This window comes from Rhinolophus sinicus, chromosome 1 (assembly GCF_057876585.1).
Source record: "Rhinolophus sinicus isolate RSI-liver-muscle chromosome 1, RSI-T2T, whole genome shotgun sequence".
NCBI classification, from domain to species: domain Eukaryota; kingdom Metazoa; phylum Chordata; class Mammalia; order Chiroptera; family Rhinolophidae; genus Rhinolophus; species Rhinolophus sinicus.
Window position 1 is genome coordinate 101,668,245 of NC_142501.1, and position 25,181 is coordinate 101,693,425.

Here is a 25,181-nt window from a genome sequence, read left to right on the forward strand (position 1 = left end):
TGACCTAGAGTCCAATTCAGGCTCTTCCCCTATTGAGCTTCCTGAAATGGTCACTGATCTGCTTGGGTCTCACTGCCCTCATCCACAAAACAAAGATGATGCTGAGTTAATGCTCTTCCAGGATCTCTTTTACCTCCTAATCCATAAGGTATACAACTGATTCTATTCAGTTGGAAAAAGTGCTGTCAGTGGGAGGTAGACGTGGTCCTCATGCCATTTACACTGTGGACGCTAACCCTTCTTAGAACCATGGTGGCTCTCACGACTCTAACTAGAAATGGGGATTTTCAGAGGGACGGGAAAAGAGGAAAGAAAAGGTGGAGTAAAATTCACATAGTTTCACACCATTAGATAGTAACACTCATGACAATAATGCAGAGAAATTTTCTGGACTTTATTTAATCAAATGTGATGTTAGGCCAGTTCAAGTATTCCTCATCCACTACAGATATATGATTTATATAGTAGAGATATTATGGTGATGGAAATGGAGCTTATGAATTTTCTGGCTCTTATCGAGGTAGAGATAATGTTTCTGGAAATAAGGCACTGAGAACCTAACAGCATTCTTTTGTTTCCAGGAAATATCTCTAAAGATGAATAAACTGTGCTTTTCTGTCTATTACGGGCTGAGTTGTGTCCCCCAAATCCATAGGTTGAAGCCCCAACCTCCAAGACCTCAGAAGGTGACTACATTTGGAGGTGGGGGATCTTTAAAGAGGTGATTAAATTAAAATGGGGTCCCTGGGGTGGGCCATAATCCAATAGGGCTGGTGTCCTTATCAGAAGAGATCAGGGCAAAGACACACACAGAGTGACGAGCATGTGAGGACACAGGGACAAGACAGCGTCTACACATCCAGGAGAGAGGCCTCAGTAGGAACCAGCCCCACCCACACCTGGATCTGGGACGTCCTGTCTCCAGACTGTGAGATGACAAATGTCTATTGTGTTAGTTCCCCATTCTGGCATACTTAGTTATGGCACCTGAGCTCACCAATATCCTATCTAGACTTTTTTGTATAGTTAACTTAGACTAATACGTAGAAAAAGCCCCTCCTATTCTAAATTTTATCTTAAAAGTTCATTTATAGGTCATCTAAATGTGACAGACATCTTGCTATATACTTTTTGAATGTACACAGAAGGTGCCAAAAAATGTATACTCGTTTCAAGAAAGGAAAAAACTGTATTAAAATTGTCATACTCAATATATACTGATAACAAAAGATGAATACAAGTCACGTTTGACTTCTGCAATTACAAGAGGTGCTCAAAGTGGTTGCCATCAGTGTAATTTTAATACGGTTTTTTTCCTTTCTTAAAATGTGTATACATTTTTTTGGCACCCTCTGTATATGTGAGTGTATATATATATATATATATATATATACATATATATATATATATATATATATATGCACAGGTATATGCACATGAAATGTATGCCAAAAACTATGTATCACAACTTACAATTCAAAGATTGTTTATATTTTATGATAGGCAAATGGTGCAGCAGAGAGGAATTTCGGGAGAAGAGTGTAAGTGCTCAGTAAACATGACTCACTAATTTGTAGTCCTTATTGCCTGTGGGCTACATGGGCTGTCGGGTGAGAGGCCTCATCATTGCGGAGCTGCACTCCACTCATCAAGAGAATCTTGTTGAAAACACTGAAGCAGAGTCTCAACTAAATGACTCTTTAGGGTTTGTCCTCCTGTTTTGTTAGCTTTTTGGGCGAGGCTAATATTCTGCAGAAAAGACACTTCCAGTTTCATGAATGCTTTGTTTAGCCTGTGGCGTAAGTAACTCTGTGTCCCTGCTTTTGGGACCAGAATGTCCAGGGATGTCACATGGGTAGTGCCACATAATGACCTACTCATTTTCTCTCCATCCACTGTGGGGGCTTGTTTTGACATGAACCCAGAAAGTCATTCCCTCCTGCAAAGCCATAGCAGGAGACCCCACACAGCCTCGCTCCCAGGCCCTGCAGACACGTTGTGGACAGGTGGCCTTCCCAGGGCGACACCCAGAGAGAACTCCGCAGCAAAGAAGCTGCTTTAATACAGTAGCTAAGGTCTCTGAGCCACACGTGAAGTTTGACTCTTCTTAGATACAGAGGTAGTTTTCATATTAGTGATAAGAACCCTGATATAAGGAAGTACCATGTCACATAGAAAGACGTGGTCACGGCCATCTTGGGAAACACTTTAAAGGATCAGCTGAGCCTGAACAACTAAAGAAGAAAAGTCCAGGGGAGTCAGAGTGAAGGCAGTTTCTTTAAGCACGTGGATTAAGGATAAGACAGTTTCCCAGTGAAGAGGTGTCGTGCTGATATCGCATTTCTGCTTGTAGAGTTTATAAATTATCACACATAAATATATACGAATGGCATGGAGCATTCCATCTATGTGTGGTTTGAGTTTTATCAACTTGCACTGCGATGGTTTCCTTGATGTTTAAGTTTGGAAATGTTCCTAGTATCACCATAAATATCTAGACCGACCAGCAGCCAGTGTCGCTGTTGCCAAAGTGAACAGACCTAGTAAGTTTTACACAGCAAAGTATTTAAATCTTAGTGCTGGATACTGGGTGAGGGTTCTGTGTGTCTCCTGCTTAATTAATGTATTTGAGATAGAGACTGAAACAGATGAAGACAGAGAGGTGAGGGAGAGAGAGAGAGAGAGAAAGAGAGACAGAGAGAGACAGAGAGAGAGAGAGACAGAGAGAGAGAGAGAGAGAGAGAGAGAGAGAGAGAGAGAGAGAGAGAGAGAATTCCTAAGTTATCTTATAGGTAAGAGAAAAAAAAAACAAAAACAGACCCAAGAACTATGGTATCTACATAGAAACAAGGGACCCATTCATTTAGTGACTCTCGTCTTCTTCACGGGGTCCACAATATTGAGTGGACATGGCAGTGGGAACAGCTATGACTGTTCCCACTTTTCAGGACCTCCAGGCAAAGAGATGCTTCCTTGGTCACCAGAATGTCACACTGCATCACGAGTTGGAAGCCACGTCTATGTACTTCCTTGGCCTGGTGCTCAAGTCTGCATTGCGCTGATGCACCCAAAGCTTGTCCTCAGCGATGATGGCACAGTTGACTGTGAACCAAGAAGCAAGATGGTGTCTGAGTTCTGGGCAGTACCTGGACCTTCTAGAAGGATGAGTCTGGCACTGGTTACAGCTGTGGGGTTTTCAGGGCAGATGTGCACCCACAAGGCAGGAGGAGGTGAGCCTGAGTACCCAAGCTGGATGCTCGGGACAGAGAGGCTGAGAAGAACTCATCGGCGTCAAGGTGAAGGGGCAGGCTCCACAGGGCTGTACACTGAGCAGCACCCCTGGGATCTGTCTGGCTCTGTGAGTTCCATCCTGTCCATCCAAACAGACACGCGTGAGTGGGCCATCATCGGCACGGCCAGTTTGGTGGACAGTAGATGTGTACCTTCTGCACTTTCTGAAAGTGTTTTGTAAACTGTCTCTTCCAGGTGGACACCGGAGAAGCAGTCAGAGCCAAGGTGGGAGGTGCCTTCTGCCTCTTCCGGGGAACACTGTCCGCTTCCATCACTGCTTCCTCCCTGCTGGTCAGCACAGCATCTGACACATGAAGGTGTGGCAACCATGCTTGTCTAGTGAACAAATTCAAACCCAAACAGCAATGACAAAGATAAACCAGACAGTGCCCTTTAGAACCTCTCAATCTAACTCTGATAATTAGCCCCCCAGCAAGCATACACTGAGGGTGTACAATGCCGCACGCAGCCTGTCTGCTGATTTCTGAGAGGTCATATGCACACAGAGCAACGCCCGCCAGTCAGGCCTGCAGAAAATGCTACAAAACAAGAACTGAAGAAGCCACGTCCGTCCCCATTGTTATCACCTGGAAGATGGCTTATGAATGTCATCCCCGTGCATGTCCCCACATTGTGTGTTCTGTGTCAGCTGCTACAGCTCATACGATTTGTACACACTCTCTTTAGAAAAACGTTTCCTTCTATTACACTGTTCTCAATATTTCTTGAAGCAATTCTTATATCAAAAAAGAAATCAATTTTCTCAATGGGTTTTAATTGAGTAGCTATTATGTTTTGACATTGTGGAGGGAATAAAATGTTCAAACTTGGAGGAGTTTATAGTTTAATATTGAGTGAGTTTCACTTGGAGTAATAAAATACAGTAGAAATCAAGTTTTGTAAAAAATATGATATTTTGTATTTTAAACAGTTTCCCACAGAACCTAATAGTGTTGCTGGAGTCTTGGGGTTTATTTTTGGTCCCTGTTTTGATTTGCATGTGTATGTCTGTATCCATGTCTGTCATCTAAGCTCAGAGAGAAGGATCCTGCCAACTTGTTTTTCTTGCATCTTTTCAGTTCCCAGCTCCTTGCTCAGCCCCTAGGAGGCACCTGAGGAGATGTATTTGCAAATGAATAAATGGAACTTACACACATCAAATACAGCCCTCTGAATACACACAGAATGTTTAGGGAAAACGGCAAACAGCAGAATTGGGTAGTGTGCCCCATACTTTTTGATCAGGAGCCTTTTCTTTCTGTTTGGGAAGATACAGAGTGTACAGTGCAGGAAGAGGAACTCTGAACAGAGCACAGGAAGAAAGAGACTTGGGAATTATTCTCCCCCCGCCGGCCCCGCCCCATCTCTCTGTCTCTCTGTCTCTCCTCTTTCCTCTCCCGCTGTGAAAATCCCTTCTCACCACTGTGGTTTTTGTTTCTCTCTTGTTTTATGATGTAAGAACACAGGTTATTTTTTATTAGTGTCAAAGGCAAAAAGATTTATTTTGCTTCTTTATTTGAAATATGCACAAAGGGAAATTAAAAAAACACACGATGTTTTGGAACTTTTACCATGAAGGAGTTAATGTTTTCCTTAATACTATAAACCAAGGTCACTTTTTCACTATTTCTCAAGGAGTTTGAGCTCTCAGGAGTTTAGTGAAGAATTTTTTCTATAAATTATTTTTGAAATGTTCATCTATAAATGACTATATACAAGAGTTGTACTGTTCCAGAGTTAGAGAATATTTTAACATTACAATATCCATTATTCCAATAAATGCTTATATGTATTTTACATCTTGAGTCTGTCACCTGTACATATTGTATGCATGTAGTAGGAATCTACAAAAAACTCACACATGCAATTTTAATGACTTAACTTCCATTCATATAAAAGCCCAACTTATAATTTAACTTGCCTAAAAATATTGGACTGAAAAAACTCAAGTGATAACATAAAATTATATGAACTCTCAAATGTGTGAGCGCTACTCTAACATGAATAACCTCGCCATCCTGAGTGTTTAATGAGTAGCTATCTCCCTGAGTTCCACTCAGAGCTGAGTAGGTTTCCATCTGCGCTCGTTGACAGTAGAACGGTGCAGGGATCGGAGTCAGACTTACTACCATCAGAGTCACCGTCAGAAGGGACACTGTCCCTTAGTTCAGTGTTGCTAAAGAGCTGTGAAAGGTCAGTGTTTTGCCCACTCTAGTGTCCTCAAGATTTTTTTTTTTTAAAGAGCTACTGTTTATTCTGGTATTTTTCCTAGGAATGTAGCAATTATTTTTATTTCAAACTTATTTTGTCTTCAGAAAGAAAGTCAGCAGCATGGACTCATTTGAATTTTAAAAATGTCTCCTTGAACCATATGTTTTGAATTAAAAAAGTCACTTTCTGTTAGAATTCTTTTAGAATCTGAATAGTCCTTTTCTGACTTTCTTCTACAGTATTAACATTTAGGGTGGACGAACAAATACAATATCTTTATGTCCATGGTTAAATTGGGCCCAGTATGCTTTTATCCACCTTAAGGAACATTATTTCCTTAATACCTTAAGGTATTATTTTTAATATCCTTTTCTCATCACCCAAATTTATAAAACAGCCCTTTTTATTTTTAGTTGTACATGTCAGATAGTGTCTGAGCTCGTGTACATTTAATTTCGGCTCTCAGGTAGGAACACAGTCTAATAAAAAGAGAGGGTGTGTTTCCTTTAAGGACACGTCTGTTTCCATAGCCGCCAGCCAAATGTGAGCGGAGCATCTGTGATGGACAGGGGTGAGTGAACCCAGCCAGACTCGGGGTGCAGAAGAGGTCAAAAGCTATTTTGCTGACGTTTCTGTCATGTTTATTAAATTGCACTTTTCCAAAAGCAATTAAACTTTTAGGAAATATTGCATTCATTTTAAAGAGAGGAAATCTCTGTACTTCCGATGGATTCAGACTGATAAAATCAGTTTTATAATTGATTATGGGTATCCAGGGTGTACGCTCTGAACCAGCATATTACGGTCCTCATGTCTTGCTTCTTAGAAAAAGCACTGCCCCCACTTTCTGTTTGTTTTCAGCCTAAGAAGGGATTTGACTGGGTTGGCGTTTTCAAGCAGCAACTGGCTCCCCAGTGCCAGAGAATTGAGCCCCCCTCCGTCCTGTTTTAATACCACATTGAGAAGACATATTTGAGAAATCACAGAAGACACTGCCAAATGATGAGGCAGGTCTCCCGTCTATCGGCTGTAGGAAACAAGAATCGGAGGTTTCATCTCGAATAAATGGAGCGGCAAAGATTAATTAAATCTATAAAATTCTCCAGCGCACATCCTGGTTGGGGTGTTTAAAGGAGCACTTTCTTTTACGTGCAAATCACCTGGAATAGTTGACGGATCACTGAGGTGTAAGACTCACTTTGCTGAGTAGGGGCCTCCAGAAAAGAGGGCTTACTGATTACTATAACCCGAGCCATATACATTTTATTTATTACCCAAATGGTGAAGCCACAGCAACCGAAAGAAAGGCACCTTTGTAAATACGTAGTTCTCTGTGGGCACCATTATAAAGTGCTTGGTGGGATGGGGGTAACCAGATTTTAGCTAAGGCGAGCAGGTACTAACACTGGAAGTAATACCTGTCGTAGTCCACATTTTGTCTCCACTGCTGACTACTCCCTAACCGCTCGCTGGGAGAGTCTGATTGTACAAGGTGTGGACACAGGGCTGGACGTCTCGGCTTGAGCTGGCTGCCGTGAGTACTGAAGCTGGAAGTGTGTTAGCAGCCCGACAAACGCTACTATAATTGCCCTCTTAGCATCGGAGCCGCTCCGCCAGCCACCTCCACCCTGTCATGTCAAGGGGACACGACTAACAAAAGCTCTTAAGATTTTATGTCCTAGGGATGCCAAAGAAATGACCTAAAATGTAAAAGTCACCTGAGCATTGATATTCTGTGTCGTGCCCATCTTAAACCTAAATGCTATTTTGCATTGTTTATATGGATGTTCCATTTATGGGCAGTATTTCTTAATCAAGTATAGAATCCCCTCTTTAATATGAATATAAAATTTACATTACCTATTTGCTATTTTTTGAGATTTAAAAACTGTTAATATTAACTATTGGTAATTTTCACAATTTAAAACAGATGATAGTGAATTTGCATGATCTATGTACACATGTGTGTATTTTATGACACAAAGAGGACATTTACTAGCCACTTTGTCACCCCAAATCAGATACTAATTGTATTCATTCCCCATCAATAAAATAATAAAATGAAATTATTTTGCTGTCCTTCAAACTGAGTACCTGTAACTAGAATAAAAGATGGCTAATTAGCCACAGTGTATGGAGAGGTCCAGGCACTGCAATTAACTCTTTATTTTCAAATATTTATCATTCTTCCGAAAAATTGTTCTGTCTTTGCAAGCAGCCATGTTTATTTTGGGGAAAATTAAGACTTTTTAGAAAGCGAACATATCCATCTCTAGGTTGCTAATTCTTTGAGGTGTTTCCTGGGAAATTAAATTCACTCATAAATTTGCAGAAAACTCAGGGCTCCAAGAACTGCATTTGCTGTGATGCTGATGATTACACAAAGTCAAGGAGTCAGACACACCAGCCGGTCCCCTACTCCTTGTAAATAGAAGTTTACTAACTGCAGAGAGATGTCTTGGCACTAACACAATCACACATGCAAGTGCAACAGCGTACCTTGCTACATTTCCACAGACACCTCCCCTCCTCTTTCTAAGGTTTTCCTGGAGCACATCAAATTCACACATAGATCGAGAATTGCCTCCCTTCTTTTTGAAAGTAATGTGATAGGGATACATTCGTAAATGAATTATAATATATTAACGGCTAGGAATAAGCAATTCTCTTTGCATAATCGAGAACTTAACGTCATGCATTTCTGTATTTCAGTGGAGGGAAAACATCTCATTAAAAAGACCAGGTTAATTTGGGGTCACGCTGGATACAGACACGGACGCTGTGGTTCGGTCCTCTGCCGCACCTTGGGCCACTCTCGCTACATAGCTGTCCTTAGACTGTGTGATCACATGGATAGTGCTGACACTCAGGAGTTCGGGTGTCTGTGAAGGACATCCCTGCACTTCACATTTCACTCGTTTGCTTTATTGTTATTTTTCAGTTTTGAAATGGCTGCAATAAGTGCTTTTAAAGTCTTGCTTACCATGTGGAAATGTATCCTTTTAGAAATCGTGTTTGCTAGTAATGAAGAGCCCAATTTACCAGTGCAGGGCCTATTTAAATGAGGAAGGACGAAGCAATATAATTGTTTGTGGTTTTATGAGTTGCCCCAAACTGGCCATATTCCCAAAACACTGGTCTTCACTTTCAAACATTTTAGAAAAAGAAGTAGGCAGATATAAAAAATTGTTAAAATGCTTTAACTGTCCTTACTGTGTATCTATGTGTATATATGTATCTGTGTATCTATGTGTGTGTGTATATATATATATATATATATATATATATATATATATATATATACACCATACTTCCCCGAAAATAAGACCTAACCAGAAAATAAGCCCTAGCATGATTTTTCAGGATGACATCCCCTGAACATAAGCCCTAATGCATCTTTTGGAGCAAAACTTAACATAAGACCCGGTCTTATTTTCGGGGAAACATGGTATACATGACAAATGCATGTGTGCCCGCGCGCGCGCATTGTGTGGTTTTAAAATTGAACACTGGATGCTTTTAGAGTATGAGTTATTTTTCCACTCCTCGAAACAGAGAAGTAAATTTTCCTAATTCTGCATTTCCTTACAAAATGCTTGGAACAGGACTTGTGCAACAATCTAGTCACACTGTTTAGATATGGATACATAAATTTCAAATTTTTACTCTAGATTCACGTTTACTCATCATATCTAATACCCTCGAAACAATCTCAGATCACTGCTTTTACACGGGTCACCAGAAACCAGAGGTACTAACACAAATTCTACACAAAGAAAGAAAAAAAGAAAGCCCTACACCATCAGATGGTGGCGACGGTTTAATCAATTTAATTTCTTCACCAAGTCCAGTCCTTCCTCTCGAGCTGTCAGAGTGAGGGGACACGGCTGTGTCCCCACCGGCCACACGCGTGTGTTGGTTTGGCACTGCAGGGGATACAGAGCCACACGGCCTCTCTACCTGTCCTTAGCACAGTCTCTCACTTCCATTAACTTTTCAACTTCATTTCACAACAAGCCTGTGCCTGTCATCCCTCTGCCCTACTCCTTCTTTTCCCCTTTGCCAGTGTTTTATGTGCATTTCCCAGCGCCCAGCACCTGGTCCGTCTCCCACCTTCCTGGGACTCCTCAGCCTGCTCTTCCAGAGCTGCACCTTGGGTTGGCAGAATTCACCTTCAGCTTGCTAAAACTCTCTGTAACCCATAACCCTGGAACTGGACGTAAATTTCAAGAGTTAACTTACTTTGCTGTCAAATGCCTAAAAATAAAAAGTCATGTGCCGATGCCCAAGTTCAATTAGACAGACTTACAGATGATTATTTACAAAGCATTTCAAATAGGTCTCCAAAGTTCCTTCTCTCGCTTGGTTTTAGTGATTGACGCACTTCACTTAGAACGTATCCTCCTGTTTACCTTGTGGGACCAGCTGATTCTGTCTTAGTTCCTAATCCATTTCCTAACATGTTTGCATTAAAAGAGCAATTTAAAAAAGATTTCCAGAACTTCAGTCATTTTACACATTATATATGCTAATGGATCAAATACTAAATACATTCATTATTTACAGAATGCACTTCATGCTAACACATAGCTTTTTTTTTTTTTTTTTAGGAACACTACATGCATGAAAGAAAGAACAACAAATATATGAAACAGAATATATGTACTATTTTAATAATTAAAAGCACACCTGTGAAATTTCTCAGACATATTACCCTAAAGGCATGCAATGGGTCAGAGATTAATTGATGACATTTGAAATGTTTTCTCCTCATAGATGACATTGTTTTGATGAGTACTGCCCCTTTTTCTGCCTGCTGGAGCTGACACTAATTTAAAAAACGTTAAATCTTTACTTTTGTGATTTTGGGTTAAAATATACACCTTTTATAATATTCATAGGTTCAGTTCTTTTCGAATACGGCAGACTAATGTAACCACACAGCGCCGATGTGGCCATGCATGAGTCTCCCCAGAACTCTCAGATAAACAGCAATATCTTCAGATTGTCCATGAGAATGGAGCTCTGTGGGCACAGGGAGGGCAGGGAGCAGATGAATCTACTAACTACCAGCGCTGCCAGCATTTGCTGGAAGTCTCTGAATGAAACAGGAGCAGAATAAACTGATGTGGCTCTCATATATTACATGGGATATGAGCGGATATAACCACACGGGGAAAAATGAGATGGTTTCCTTGTTCTTTTCGGGTTTTTTTTTCAGCTGCCTGTTTTTCTCACATAAAAAAGCCAACTCTTGACATTTCTCATTTGCACAGAAAATGTAAATCATTCATCAATAATGTCTAAAAGCAAATCCCAATGAAAAATATCACACAGAGAAAATGCAGGAATGGTACAGAACCACGTCCTGAAAAGATAACGAAAGGGACTTAATTGGTGGGTGGGTGCGGTTCCTTCCGAGTGTCTTCCTAAAGTTTATCTGAGAGAGAAATGCAAGTTCTGGCTAGTTAAGAAGTTTTTCCATTTTATTTTATATTTTGGATTTTTGACGACTATGTTGCTTGCTGTGTGGTGTGGTGGCTGAGGACTAGAAGACTACCCAGGGTGGGAAAATACTTCGCTCTGAGGCCGTGGCTCATACTTATTCATAATGAACGTTATTGTATCAATTCCATGCTTAAGCTGTAGCTACTGAGTTTTTCATTTCAGAGCCCATACATTATATTGACAATAAAAAGTGTAATAAAAAAATCTTGCCAAAGCCACTTTTGGAGTACACATGCAGAAAGCTGATAGCATTTCACAGCACCGGAAACTGAGAGTTCCCCTGCCTCTTCAACGCTGACTCTTGTTCATTGAAAAGGTGGTAAAATAAATACCACTGGCAAGAAAGGCTAACGTTCATTTTTAATGCATCTGTTCTCGCATCACAAGAGCCCGTGGTGTGTGCTCAGTGTAGCTTCCCTCAGTGTTTACGGGAGCCTTACTGAAACTCCTTAGCTAGCATCCACACACACCTGGATTTTAAATTGTGACACAGCAGAGTTCTAATATTAGACCCACTTAAAGGTTGAGGCTATTCTATTAAATTACTGTTGTCAAGAGTCATGAATAGTAGAACATAATTTGCATTCCCCATTGTGCTGATAGAAGACGAAAACAACAACCAGCCCCTGTAGTCACGAGGATCATACACCAACTGATCTACTCCCAGGAAAATGCGAATGCCGACTTCACTGTCCCATAATTGCTATGTCTCCTTTTAACACCTACTTTGTTAGTTTTTCCCTAAAAAGTGAGTATCTTGCAGTTTGATTTGACTTTCTTTCCAAGCTAGCAGTCAGCAGCCACGCCACACATATATCTCTGTGTAATAGAAATTAGTGTACCATCCTGATTACCCTTCCTCACTCGTTTTTGGCTATGAAAATTAAGAGACTTAGTATATCCAAAAAAACCAAAGCATAGAAATTTTTCATATAAAAATTTTCTCGGGAATTGTTATAGTTAAGTTTATAGCCAACAAAGTCTTCAGATTTCTTGTTTTTCTTTCCCGAATTGAATGCTTCCTAAGCTGGCATGACTGACATTTAAAAGTAAGAAAAATAAATTTGGAGAAAAGCACCAATGACCATCAGTTTATATTTTATTTCTATAGATTGCTTTATTGTGAAATACTACCACTCTCCAATTTTAAATATTTAAAGAGACTTAAAAATATTGGGGAACATGAAGACTTGAAGTACATCAGATCATGTTTCCTTTTGCCTCTTTTCAAAGATACAATCATTAAATTCTAATTTTTCTCAATATTGATATCATTTTTTGTTTGTATTATTTTGGGAAGACATGAACAGATCTGTTTCAAAATGAGAATTCCAGATAACAAAGTGAATGGCCAGCATTCATTTCATGAGCTCCAGAGTTAACGAGGACTCCAAAATCACCTGCTTGCAAACCAAGGGCTCTGGCACCTTTCAAGGAACTTGCCACCGGGCTCCTTGAGGTCTTGCCATCATAATTAGTAACTGTTTTGTATCGGCATTTTATCTTCAATGTGTCCGGCTAATTTCTATCAGTGGAAGAAGTCCTGAGGGACTTGAGGGCTGTTTGGGAGCAGTTAGCAAAAGACGTGGCACAAACTTATTGCCGGCTACTGTGGAGATGGCATTCTCGGGGGAGGACTTACGACTCAGCCCTCCCTAAGGAGGCCTCCTGCCCAGAAAAACTGGAAACCTGGACAGTTGTAGTGGTGTCTTTCCATCTGTTCTTTATGGCTCTGTATTCACTTTCTAAAAAAGTCAATACCTTTCACGCAAGCACTGAACTTTCTCTTGCAGACTCCTAACAAGGGGCTGTGTGTAAGCAGCCACTGTGTGGGCAGTGCAGGTGGCACCGGGAGACCTGCCATCCTTGCAGGGTGTGTGGGCACTTTAACACATGGCTCTGGAGAAGGAGCAGGGGCTGCTTTTCCATCAGCCCCTCCATGGAAGGACGCCCTGGGCTGGGCCTGGGGCTGGGGTGGCTGGCCTCATGGAGGCTGACAGCAAGAATACCAGTAAGGAGGCACAAGCACGGCAGGGTGGCAGCCGCACCCTGACATCGGCTGTTGCTTCTCCTTTCCTGCTTTGCAGTTTCTTCCCCACTAACAAGCTATAATGCCTATTTCTCTTTTTACGTATTAATTTCTGCTTATTTCCCCTGGACGAGCCCGTGCTCGCAGTTGGTCCCAGTGTTTACAAAACAACGGAAGCACACACAGTGGAAACTGTCAGCCAGTTTGGGGAGGCGGCTGGCTGGCAGGGTGTCGCCCTCCCCTCCTCCGTGACAATTTGGACCCAAACGCTGGCACGAGGTCTCCTCCCTCGTTTTCAGGGATGCCAGTGTGAGTGAGTGTTTCCTTCGGCCCGAGTGCTCGTGTTGCTTCCCAGAGGGTCGGAGGCAGTACGATGGCCGAGGAGTGACCGGGAGGGACCCAAACTCCAGTCGGAAGAACGGCCAGTGCCCTGCCCCTCTCCTCGCCCGCCACCGGCTCCAGCCAACACTCTGCGGAGCCCTCTGCTCCGTTCGCAGTCCCCTCTGGGCTGGCAGAAGCCCCTAACCGTTTACAAAGATATCTGAACTCCGAGCGCTCTGCTCTGCGCTGATGCCCCACCAGCAACCTACAGGGGAGCCGCTGGAAACAGCGGAGCCCGCAGACGGGAGGAGAGTTCGCAGGGGCGCCCCGCGCCGGCACCGGCACCGGCACCGCGTCCTTACCTTTCCTCTTGGACCTCCGTCTCCGACGCCTCTTCGACTTGCATCTGAGTTGACCGCTCAGCCCTCCGGACCCTCTGCTGGTCCCCAACACCGATGCCATGCCTGAGACTCGGGAAGTAGAGCCGGACAGGAATCCTTTCTTAAGCAGTTTCACCTTTCCGCTCCCGCCGCCGCAGCTGCCGCCTCTGCTAAACGCTTGTGCTTCTGCAAACCAGGCAGCTGGCTCACTTTTTAGGACCGAGCACTCCTGCAGCCCCCACTCCCTTCTTGTCTCTCCAATTGTTCTGTCACTTGTTTCCAGCTGGGCTGCAAGCCTGTGGTCTGAGCCTGGGTGCCCACCGCTCCAGGAACCGGCAGGGCGGGAGGGAAAGGCGAGCCGGCGGACAGTCTGGGCTCTCCACTCTCCTCCCAGCGGCGGCCTCTCGGGTCTGGGCCCCAAACGCAGGGCTTCCACTTTGGCACCTCTGCTAGTTGTTGGGCATCAGCCACTTTGAAGTCAATCACGCAGGGAACTTGTCTATTTGCTGCTGCGAAGTCTAATTAGATCCAATCACAACTGTCTGCTGTCTCTGACATCAGCACCGCCAGCCCTTTGCCTCCCCTGGCAGCTTGCAAACTCAGCTCCCATTTGGACAGAGAGAGCTGCCCAGGACCTGGTGGAGAGGGAAGCAGGCTGCAGAAAGGGAGGGACAGCCACTCGGCAGAGCCAGCCTGTCAGGAGAGCCTGCCATCCAGGCTCCAGCTCCAGACCAAACAGTGCTCTGTGCTCTGCCGTCCCAGAAATGTGCAGCGACTGCCTCTCCAGCTAGTTTTTAACTAGTTAAGTCATTACAGAGCTTGTCGTGTTGAGGTGGAGATCTAAGAAATTCGGAGACCTCACTTCCTCAGAAGGGGACCAAGATTTGCAATTCCCCTGAGACAGCCTCTTAAGGGCATTCATTTTTCAGAGACTGCCTGTTTGTCTCTTTGCTTGTCTTGTTTTTCCTTTATATCCCTTGGCTGTTCCTTTTGCAAAAGAGAAATATTGCATAAAGACAGAGGTGTTTGCATCTGAGTTTGATTTTTAAGGTGAAGAATTTCAATGGGCTGTTCTATTTAGGGCACGATGAAAGGGAAGGTGGACAGGGCCTCCAGCTGGTACTTTCACTGCCAAATGTAACATTCCAAGAAAAGAAAGTAATATTTACGAGCAGGTGGATTGCAAATTGAAAGTTTTTAACATTTTTCTGGGTTATCCTATTTTTCCCCCAGACTATACTTATGGAACTCTAGATCTCCTATGTAAAATATAACAAGGAAAAGAATCCAGCCATTACCATTGCACTTTGCATTTAGATCACATACAATATTAATTATAATAGTAATGGTTTTTGGGGAAAATCTACTCATTAGCAAGCATTAACACACAGATATGAAAACCGCACACAAATATTTCTGTTATGTCTACTTTACAGACACCCTTTCTAAGCTCCTACCGGCCTGGAAATTTCCAGGTAATTTTCTTTATGTAAGAAAATGGAATTTCTCTAGGGAACATGGCAAACAATTAGGTGCTCAGGTAGTTGCTGTGTATCAAGCTGACTGATGGGTCAGGTTCACTGACGAGAGGGAGGGAGAGGGGGGCAGGACATCTGATTTCTAATCCTAGCTCCACCATTTTGACCTTGGACAAGTGATGTAAATGAGCCCTCAGTTTCCCCACCTGTGAAAAGGGGATAATAATAGTGAGGCCTCATAGTTGAGAATCCGTATACACAGTGACTGGTTCATAGGAACCATTCTGATTGTTCAGTCAATTGGTCCGGTAAATAATTTGGAAAAATGAGCATATATTATGGGCAGACCTCAGGGAGAAGGGGCGTTTAGATGTCTGGCTCATCTCCTATGGATAAATTCAATGAAACCAGGCCTTTCGTCTGTGCTGCATTCAGAAATTTCATTCCACCTCCAGCACAGCTTAAAGCTGCTGATACTTTCCAGCAAATGTTGGAAAATGCAGGCCTCACCCGCTTGCTCGGCATTTGAGGGCTCTGCCTGTGCACACACGTGCATTCTCCCAGATTTGTCCTGCTTATTTGGCTTTGGCAGAATCCAGTCCCTGAGCTAAGAAACCAGGGGATGTTTCAGGCAACACGACCAGTAGCACAGTCATTGCAGGCCGCTGGCATTTACACAGCACCATGCTGACACCCCACCATCACACAGGGCGGGGGGCTGCCCAGAAGCCTCCTGTGCACATACCCTCCCCTCACGGAATCCTGGGCTTGGTGACTAGAAGACACAACTTCTGGCTTAGATGTGGCTGCAGACTTTGGTGGGGTCAGCGTAACAAAAATGAAACCTGGATTTCAGCCCTGAGTTCAGATCCAGTTTGAAAGTCGGTTAAGATCAAAAGCTTGGCTGCTCTCCACCTTTTCTTGAAGTTCCTCCAGTTGGTTTATTTATTTATTTTTATTTTTAATTTTTTTCTTTTTTTTGGTATAATTTATGCAAACACAGTTTTAGCACAGATGTGTGCTATTTTCTGTATTTTATTTATCTTGCATAAAGTAATGTATGGTAGATGAGAGAGACTGATGGCAACGTCTGTGTGTCACTGGAGGAAAGGCTTCTAGAGAAGAGGCTCGTGATTACAAATGCTTTAACTCAATACTTTAACTCCATGGTGGTGCAAAGTGAGCAGCGTTGATGACCTCCTGGTCGTCCCGGGAGCCTTTTGCCTTTTGTCTGCTTCCCAGATTCCAGCACAGCTTGGCAGCTTCATGCCATGAGAGCAGAAGTTGGAAGAAGATCAGGAGGCAACGTCACCCTATTGCCCGTCAGGAGATATCACTGATTTGTGTCTTAAGCCAGTGTGAGCCAGTCCCTGCTTTTCCCACAGAACAAAGAACTGGGAGTGGGCTCTGAGGAGGAGCTGGCTGCCCTGAGAGTCAGCTGTGACCTTGAGCTGACCTGTGAGCTAGGGGCTCGGTGAGGAGCAGACACCAGGGTTCCAGCCTGAGAGAAGCAGTTGGTCTTCATGCCCAGATTCCGCCCTAGTGCCAAGGAGGCTGTGGCTTCAATCAGGCTGACGGGGTCTCCCTGTGAGCTCACCCACGGCACCCCAAGATCTCCGCCGTCACTCTTATCAGAACTGCCATTGCACAGTTATTATGTGTGCTGGTTTTGTTTGCTTCCTTAACGTCCATCTCTGCACAGACCAGCAGGACCATGAGTGGAGTCCTCTGCCCATGTCTCCAGCAGTGTGGAGGGCACTGAGCTGGGCACAGAGTGATGTCATGATGGCATCTGCCATTTGCTCAAAGGACAACACCAAGTTTAGGTTGTACACTGAATGTCGCTTGATTTTCACAAACACTCTGTGAGAGCAGAACGGATGAGGAATGCTTTTATAGGTTAGGAAGCTGAGGCTCAGAGAATTTAGGAAACTTGCCAAAGGTCACCGAGGTCAGGGTAAAAGTTTACGCTCAGATCCTTCCAACTCTTCAGCCTGTGATGTTTTCCACTTTGCTACACTGGTTTTTATTCTAGAGTCTGTGACTTGGTGACTTTGTGAATTTCTACAAGCCTTGTCTGGGACTGGTGAAAATATATTAAATAGTACTGACCCTGAGCTTCGGTGAGTGTGTGTGTGTACGCGCGCACATGTGTGTAATTTATGTATTTATATAAATAACTCATACCTATTTATCTGTGTCTTCACATCTATATCTAGATATCTACACCGACATGGGTATCTAGACATCAATAGGTATCTGGATATCTAGATACAGGTGTCCATGTACAGGAGTCAGGAGCTGGCTAGCAACAGTGACTGTGACTTCCGCTATTACTAAATACAGCTGCAGCATGGGATGTGTGTATTTATCACTCTCAAGCTCTCCGCATTTATATTTCTTTCTCAGAACAAACATGCATCATGGGCAGGAAAGACCTTATCTCCCTCTTTTCCCCCCAGGGCTCCGAGTGTTATTGTGTGGACCAATGCTACATTACCAGACAGAGGCAGAGCCAGCACTCAGCTGGCATGTCCCAGTCAAGTCCAGAAAGAACATGTGTCAGAATGTCATGGACTAACAGAGCCAACCTTCTATTTCCACAAAGGAAGAACCTGAGTCCACACCAGGAAACATAGTCTCAGTGACGGCACCTTCTCACTGAAACGCGCGTCCTCTTTCCCATGCCGTCGAGCTTCCCTCCAGACTCCTGACTCAGTACCAATGGCTAATACCAACTTACAATGATGACTCTTCTTCATTCAACACGTCTGCACTGCCAGCCAATTCACAGTATAGTAAACTTGGTTTCGTATACGTTTCCCCAAACACATGAGAACACCCATAAAAACCAACAGGACTTATTCAGGGTCCGAATTTTAGTTAGGACCTGCTCCCGACCCGACAATTCCCACTGCTGGGAGGGGAAGCAGAACCGAGGGTCCCTGAGATATCTGTATCTGTCGGCTCATGACATCATCACCTACGGCACCAAATTGTTATTTTCACAAAGAGAGAAATAGCACGAGAGAGCGTCTTCACTCTTTCATCTTCAGCCACTGTTCTTAAATATAAATAACTCACATCAAAGAACTTGGGCCTGAGTCCTGAAAGTACTGGAAAATAATACGCTGAGATAACATGCTGTGCCACATGCGCGCTTGTTCGCAGCCTCATGCCAGCGGCCGCGGGGCAGCTGAGAGGTCTGAGGCAAGGGAGCGTTCTGAATGTGAAAGTGCACTTCACACAATGCGTTCACTGGGATTATTGTTTGCTTTGTCCTTTTTTTTTTTTCTAGGCACACCTGTGGCTTGAGAGAATACCAAATGCATACTTGTCAATGTCCTGAGTGAGCACAGCGTAGGGCAGATTGAAAAGTTTATTTTTCAGAGTTCTATGTGATGCAGATCTCTGATTCTCTCTGTCTCTCTCTCTCTCTTTCTCTCTCTCTCTCTCTCTCTCTCTCTCTCTCTCTCTCTCTTTCTCCATCCATCTATCATCTATCTATCTATCTATCTATCTATCTATCCATCTATCATCTATCTATCTATCTATCTATCTATCTATCTATCTATCTATCTATCTATCTATCTATCTATCTATCTATCTGAGTCCCTAGGTGAAATAATTTTGGCATACATAGTTTTCCTTATTGGTCAATATCACATATTTTAATTTGCCAAAGTTGACCCTTGAACAACATGGGGGTTAGGGATACTAACTCCCTGTGCAGTTGAAAGTCCATGTATGACTATTTTTTTTTTTTTTTAATTGGGGAATATTGGGAAACAGTGTGTTTTTCTAGGATCCATCCGCTCCATGTCAAGTTGCTGCCTTCAATCTAGTTGTGGAGGGCACAGCTCACTGGCCCACGTGCCAATCAAATTGGCGACTTTGGTGTTATGAGCACTGTGTTCTAACCACCGAGCAACCGGCTGCCCCACGTATGACTTTTGACTTTCCGAAATCTTAACTTGTCCCTTGGTGTCTGTGGGGATTGGTTTGAGGACCCCCCATGGATAACAAATCCGCAGACATTCAAGTCCCGTGTATAAAAAGGCGTACATAGATCGATGCATACAGTCTGTCGTCTGTATCCATGGGCTCCCTACAGCGGATCAAAAAGAGTACCAGTATTGTCACAAATGTTCCTATATCATCTTTTCTTACCGCCGAATAGTATTCCATTGTGTATATATACCACAACTTCTTCATCCATTCATCTATCGAAGGACAATTTGGTTGTTTCCATGTCTTGGCCACCGTAAACAAAGCTGCAATGAACATTGGAGCACACGTGTCAAAAGCAACAAAAGAACAAGACAAACAAATGAGAAACAGAAACTCATAGACACAGACAATGGTTTGGTGGTTGCCAGAGAGTAAGGGGGGTGGGGAGTGGGGGGTGGGAGATGAGGGTAAGGGGGATCGAATATATGGTGATGGAAGGAGAACTGACTCTGGGTGATGAACACACAATGGGATTTATAGATGATGTAATACAGAATTGTACACCTGAAATCTATGTAATTTTACTAACAATTGTCACCCCAATAAATTTAATAAAATTAAATAAAAAAACCACAAACAAACAAAACAAAACAAAAAACAAACAAACAAAAAGAGTACCAGTATTTATTGAAAAAAAAAATCCACGTATAAGTGGACTTGCATAGTTCAAACCCATATTGTTAAAGGGTCAACTGTGTATCTTCAAGCTACAACTAACGGAATGTCTGTATTAATGTTTAAAGGAAACTACAGGTAAAGGAAAATACAGGTAAAGAGAAAAAAATGTCCACAATTTGTGACCACAATATCCGACTTCAAGTTCTACTTATATATTTCATTATGTCTAATCTTGGAAAATATATTTTACCCTTCTGGGCCTCTTCCATAAAATGAGGGGGAATAGCAGAGCTGGATGTGAACAAGTTCTTTGTGTTCTTTGTGAAGGGACCTGAATGTTAAAGTCACTTAAGATGTTTGTCATCTTTCAACACACTGTGCATCCACGGGAATCACTTCCTTAGCCAGGAAGGACCATTCGAATCGACATGGTCTTTGAGATAAAAGGAGCCTATGAGAAGATGGTCTTCCATTGCCTGAGCCCTGCAGGCCTCACGGCCCATCTACTATGCAGTGCAGGTGACCTTGAATCATCAATCTTTTCTGCGGGCTAACTGTAACAGCTGATTCCGTCTCTTACACAGGTTGTTTTTTTAGATAGGTCTGCCAGCGGCAGGACAATGTCCAGAAATAGTGTTTTATGATTTCTGTGACCTTTGGATAGAGTAAAGAATGATATTTTACTACTAAATATTTGGGCAGGCTATGAGAAATGATGACCTGAAATAATCCTAGATCGATTCAATTACTTACATTTACATTTAAAATGCCCTTGGTTGCTAGTTTCTGAAAAGTAAAACCTTAATATTTTATGGAATCATAAAGAGTTACCACTTCTTAAAGCTTCATTAATGCACACCTTCTGTTAGATTTCCCCATTGTGTCTTAAACAAGTACAGTTCAAAGAGTTACTTTTTTTTCTGTTCCATATTTTCTCTTGGAACCAGTGCTTTTCAAAACGAACATTGTCATATCCCCAGAGTGCTGTGTGATGGCATGAAGAAAGGAAGACATGAAACACAGATGGGATTGATGGTTTGGGGTGTTAATCAATGTAATACATTGAAAGAAAGGGAGAGGAGCTTGTCAGGAATACATTCCTGTATTTGGAACTGGGCTAAGCTGATGTAATGGATTATTTTCAAATCTCTACCCAGATGTTTAAAGTCTGAACACTTCACTTCCTCCTTCGGGTTCCTGAGTTCTCTTGTTATCTGAGACACTGGCTGTGCACGTGCTATGAAACCATAATTTGTTTTTGACTCAGTGTTTTCTTTACCTCTGCCTACAACAACTGCAGATGGAGAAGAGGAACGATGGCTATTTGTCCCATTGTTCAAATGGTTTGAACCAGGGTCTTGTGACCATTTATAGAAGTCATTTTTAAAAACTTCATCATAATACCCTACTTTTGGTCAAGGTAGGGAGAGAAAGAACTAGGAAAAATCTACCAGGAAGATAGAGGTGGGTTCCTTAATCAAGTTCAGAACATGGATGAAAACTGGGGTGCTACACAGCTCTGGGGCGCTGTTTCCAGGAACCCCTGCACCTGTGCCCTGGTGTCTCTGACCTGGCCCTGGGGGAGGTCCATGAAGACCCTCTGCACAGCTCCCTCTCCCATCTGTCCTTCTGAACCCATGTATGAGTGACACCGCAGTCACAGAGTCACAGCAGAAAGCTCTGCAGGGTTGGAGGTGTCCCTGTGAGGAGAAACCACTTCATATGATCCCATCACTGAGTAGACAAGGTCCTCGGGGAAGGTAACCACATATATCAGTGAGAAATACACTTTGGTTAGAAGACATTTGGTTACCAGCATGTGACAAACTTGCTTCCTCAGATAGCTAGCTTTGCTGTCATCTGTTAGTGCAATATGAACATAGAATGTAGTATTATTCTCTTATTCATCAAAACCCTAGACCCATACAGAATGGCCTTTGCTCTTAGGACTACTATATAAGTGGGAAAATAGCTCCCCCCACTCATTTCTGTGGAAAGTGGCAGCACCCTCAGCTCTCCACCACTGCCATTCCTAAAGGGAGCTGGAGCAGGATGAAGACGGAGGAAGGGGTCTCAGCAGAGAGGACAGAGTACAGACTCGGTGGCCAAGTGCGTGGGGTGGCACCTTCATCGGTTTCTCCCTGTGGTTCCAAAGCGAGTGAGAGAAAGTCAGCCTGACAAGGTCTTCTTCCAGTGGAATGGTCTTCTCAGCCTAATTCTGGACCACCTTGGTGCTCATTGTGGACCTCCAGCTTTGCAGCCGCCCTGGAGGTCGTGAGGTTCCTCTAACACTTTCTAAGCAGGAAGTTGCCATCCCAGGGCTCAGGAAGTCCTTCTAGAACTCATGCTTTCCTCTCCATGTGTTTAGTGCTCAGCCAAATTATTTACAAAGCAATCCCTGACTTTCACATCCACCCCATGGGGAGTTCCCAGAGGGGTCATTCTGCGACTGCAGAACGAGACCCTGTGGATCCGGGTGTCCTTTCTGTGCCAGGGGAGGTGTGCTTTCTCCAAAGCATTATAGTGAGGATTAAATGAGGTGAGTTTTCTATACGTTATTGGAATAGTAGAAAGCTATGAGCAAATACGAGAAAACATTGTTATTGATTGCATCAACCCTTGCCTACAGAACACCTTCCAGGTGCATGGACATGGACGGGCTTTGACAAGTCAGGAGTAGGACAGCACCAAGCATGCTGTCAAGGCCATAGTGGGCAGAGCTGGTGGACTTGTCACCAGCAGAAGACAAACAACGTCAGTGCCAACCTCACAAGGCAGCTGTGAAGTCGAAATGTGTCAGTATTTGTAAGGCACTTAGACCAGTGCCTGGCATGTGCTAATGATGATTTGTTAAATTGTGGTGAACATTCCAGTGAGTTTATGGTATTGCACTGATGGCAGTGTTGAATGCTCACTTTTCACACCAGTATTGTGACCTTGGGCATATGTTTATGGCATTGAGATGGCTGGAGGCTTTCCCTTCACTGTATAACACAGATGAACAATTAAGTTCGCAAACTCATCCTAGAAAAAGTACTACACACCTCATTGCTGAATGTCATTATTGTCACCTTCACAGTCCTCCCCTTGGGAAGCTATGCAACAATGCCAGTGCCTAGTCCACCCTTCAAAGCAATTTACTATTTTTCTGCAATGGCCATCAGAGCTGTCGTCATATTACCCTTGATGTCCTGAGGGTCATTAAAATGTCTTCCATTCAATATTTCATTTATCTTCAGGTGAAGAAAAAAGTCATTGGGGGCCAGATCAGGTGAGCAGGGAGGGTGTTCCAATACAGTTATTTGTTTACTGGCTAAAAACTCCCTCACAGACAGTGCTGTGTGAGCTGGTGCATTGTCGTGATGCAAGAGCCATGAATTGTTGGAGAAAAGTTCAGGTCGTCTAACTTTTTCATGCAACCTTTTCAGTACTTCCAAATAGTAAACTTGGTTACCTGTTTGCCCAGTTGGTACAAATTCATAATGAATAATCCCTCTGATATCAAAAACGTTAGCAACATCTTTTTGACTGATTTGGACTGATGGAACTATTTTGGTTGTGGAGAATTGGCTGACTTCCATTATGCACTTTGAGGCGCTGTTTCAGAATCATATTGGTACACCCATGTTTTATCACCAATGATAACACAACCCAAAACATCGTTTTGCCTCTCAAAAAGGTATCGGGAAACTTGGACTCTCTTTTGCTTTTGTTCATCGGTAAACTCCTTTGGAACCATTTTTGCACACACCTTTCTCATACCAAAATTTTCAGTTAAGATTTTCCTGTTTCACTATTGATGTGTATTTGATCTGCTATGCTTCACACTGTCAGCCAATGATTTTGATGCACAATTTGACAAATTTTTGCTATATTTTCATCAGTTCTGCTTGTTACTGGCCTCCCTGACCTCTCTTCATCAGTGACACATTCTCTCCCCTCAGAAAAACATTTAATCCATTTGTACACTGCTGTTTTCTTCATGGCATTATCCCCATAAACTTAGACTAACATGTCCCTGATTTCACTTCCACTCTTGCCAAGTTTAACAAGAAATTTAATATTTGTTTGCTCTAATTCAAGCTCAGACATTCTCACAATGGACACAAAAAAATGCAACAACAATAATGCACAGCAAGACACTGCCCCACGTCAACATGAACACAGCTGTGAGACACTCATATACCAAGGTTATGAAATCTTACTGAGCTGTTTGTACAGTGCTGCCAATGTAAGTGCACGGTGGCAAGTTTGTGAACTGAATTGTCATGCTTTGTAAGTGACTGAACTCCTTTCCCTCTTCCCAGGGTGACCTGTGAACTGGAATAAGTTGGGGCCCAAAAGAATATGATTATTAACTCATATTTCCTTTTCTATGGATCCTTCTCTCCAACACAAATTGTCATTAAAAGATATTTTGGAAAAGGAATGGGAGAGGCAATTGCAGTCTTTGAAGAAGAAAGAGTGCAGAGAGAAGAAGGAGATAATTCAGGAACTTTCCAAGAGAAATGAATGAGAACAAGGAAAACTTAAAGCTGGGGCAACAAACAAAACAAACATGGGTCCCTAAGATGTGTCCGGGGGGCAGGCACAGAACATGGGGGCAAAGGGTGGGCTTTTGAGCCCAGTGATGGGCTGTGGTCCTCAAGAGCCAGCTCCAGCCTGAGAGGGGAATGGGATGGGATTCTCTCAGGACGATGGACAGCGATCCATGTAAATTGCAGTTTGAGTGAAATCAATACATGTGACAAACTGTCAATACTGGTGACTGGGGACAAAGCGAAGGTGTACCTATGTAAATGCTCGCAGATGACAATGCAGGGGAAATCACAGGACAGGGCTGTATTGAATAAGTATGGTGTGTGTAAAATGAGCTGCCATGCTGGGTCAGGTCTCCCGCCTAGCGAGTGTCCGTGCTCTTGTCCCTGGTAATTGTTAGTGGCAGCAGAGCCCGCCAGAAGCCAGGCCAGGTATTCAGACACACTTGTTCTGCATTTCAATGCGGTTCAGGCTGCTGATCTAACCTGTCATTGACCACCTCCCAGCGGACAAGACACCACCGAAAACCAAGAGTCAAGAGGCCCCTCATTAAAGCAATAATGAATTCCCAAGTTTTCCTGGAAAAAGGTTGAAACGGATAATCACTTTGGGCTATTGTTAAAATGTTTTCAGTTTTCTTGGTATCCAGGAAACAATTTGTGAAAAATGAAGGGAAATATGCTAATATGATATTTCTTTTTAGAAGGGAAAATTTTAGCAATGCAATTTGAAAAATTTAATTTTACATCCACAACCTACATGTAATACAATGGTGTTTAGATGATTTTTAATATT

The 25,181-nt window shown here is 43.0% G+C and overlaps 1 protein-coding gene across 1 annotated transcript in view; it reads right to left on the minus strand.

Annotated features, from left to right (window-relative positions):
• The window catches only part of ADARB2 (adenosine deaminase RNA specific B2 (inactive)), a 393,920-nt gene extending 379,286 nt beyond the window's left edge, over positions 1-14,634 (minus strand). The window contains exon 1 of the mRNA XM_019716542.3: positions 13,723-14,634. Within this exon, the coding sequence (XP_019572101.2) occupies positions 13,723-13,822 (100 nt within the window). The 5' untranslated portion in view covers positions 13,823-14,634. The remainder of the gene's footprint in view (positions 1-13,722) is intronic.
• Between the last annotated feature and the right edge of the window lie 10,547 nt (positions 14,635-25,181).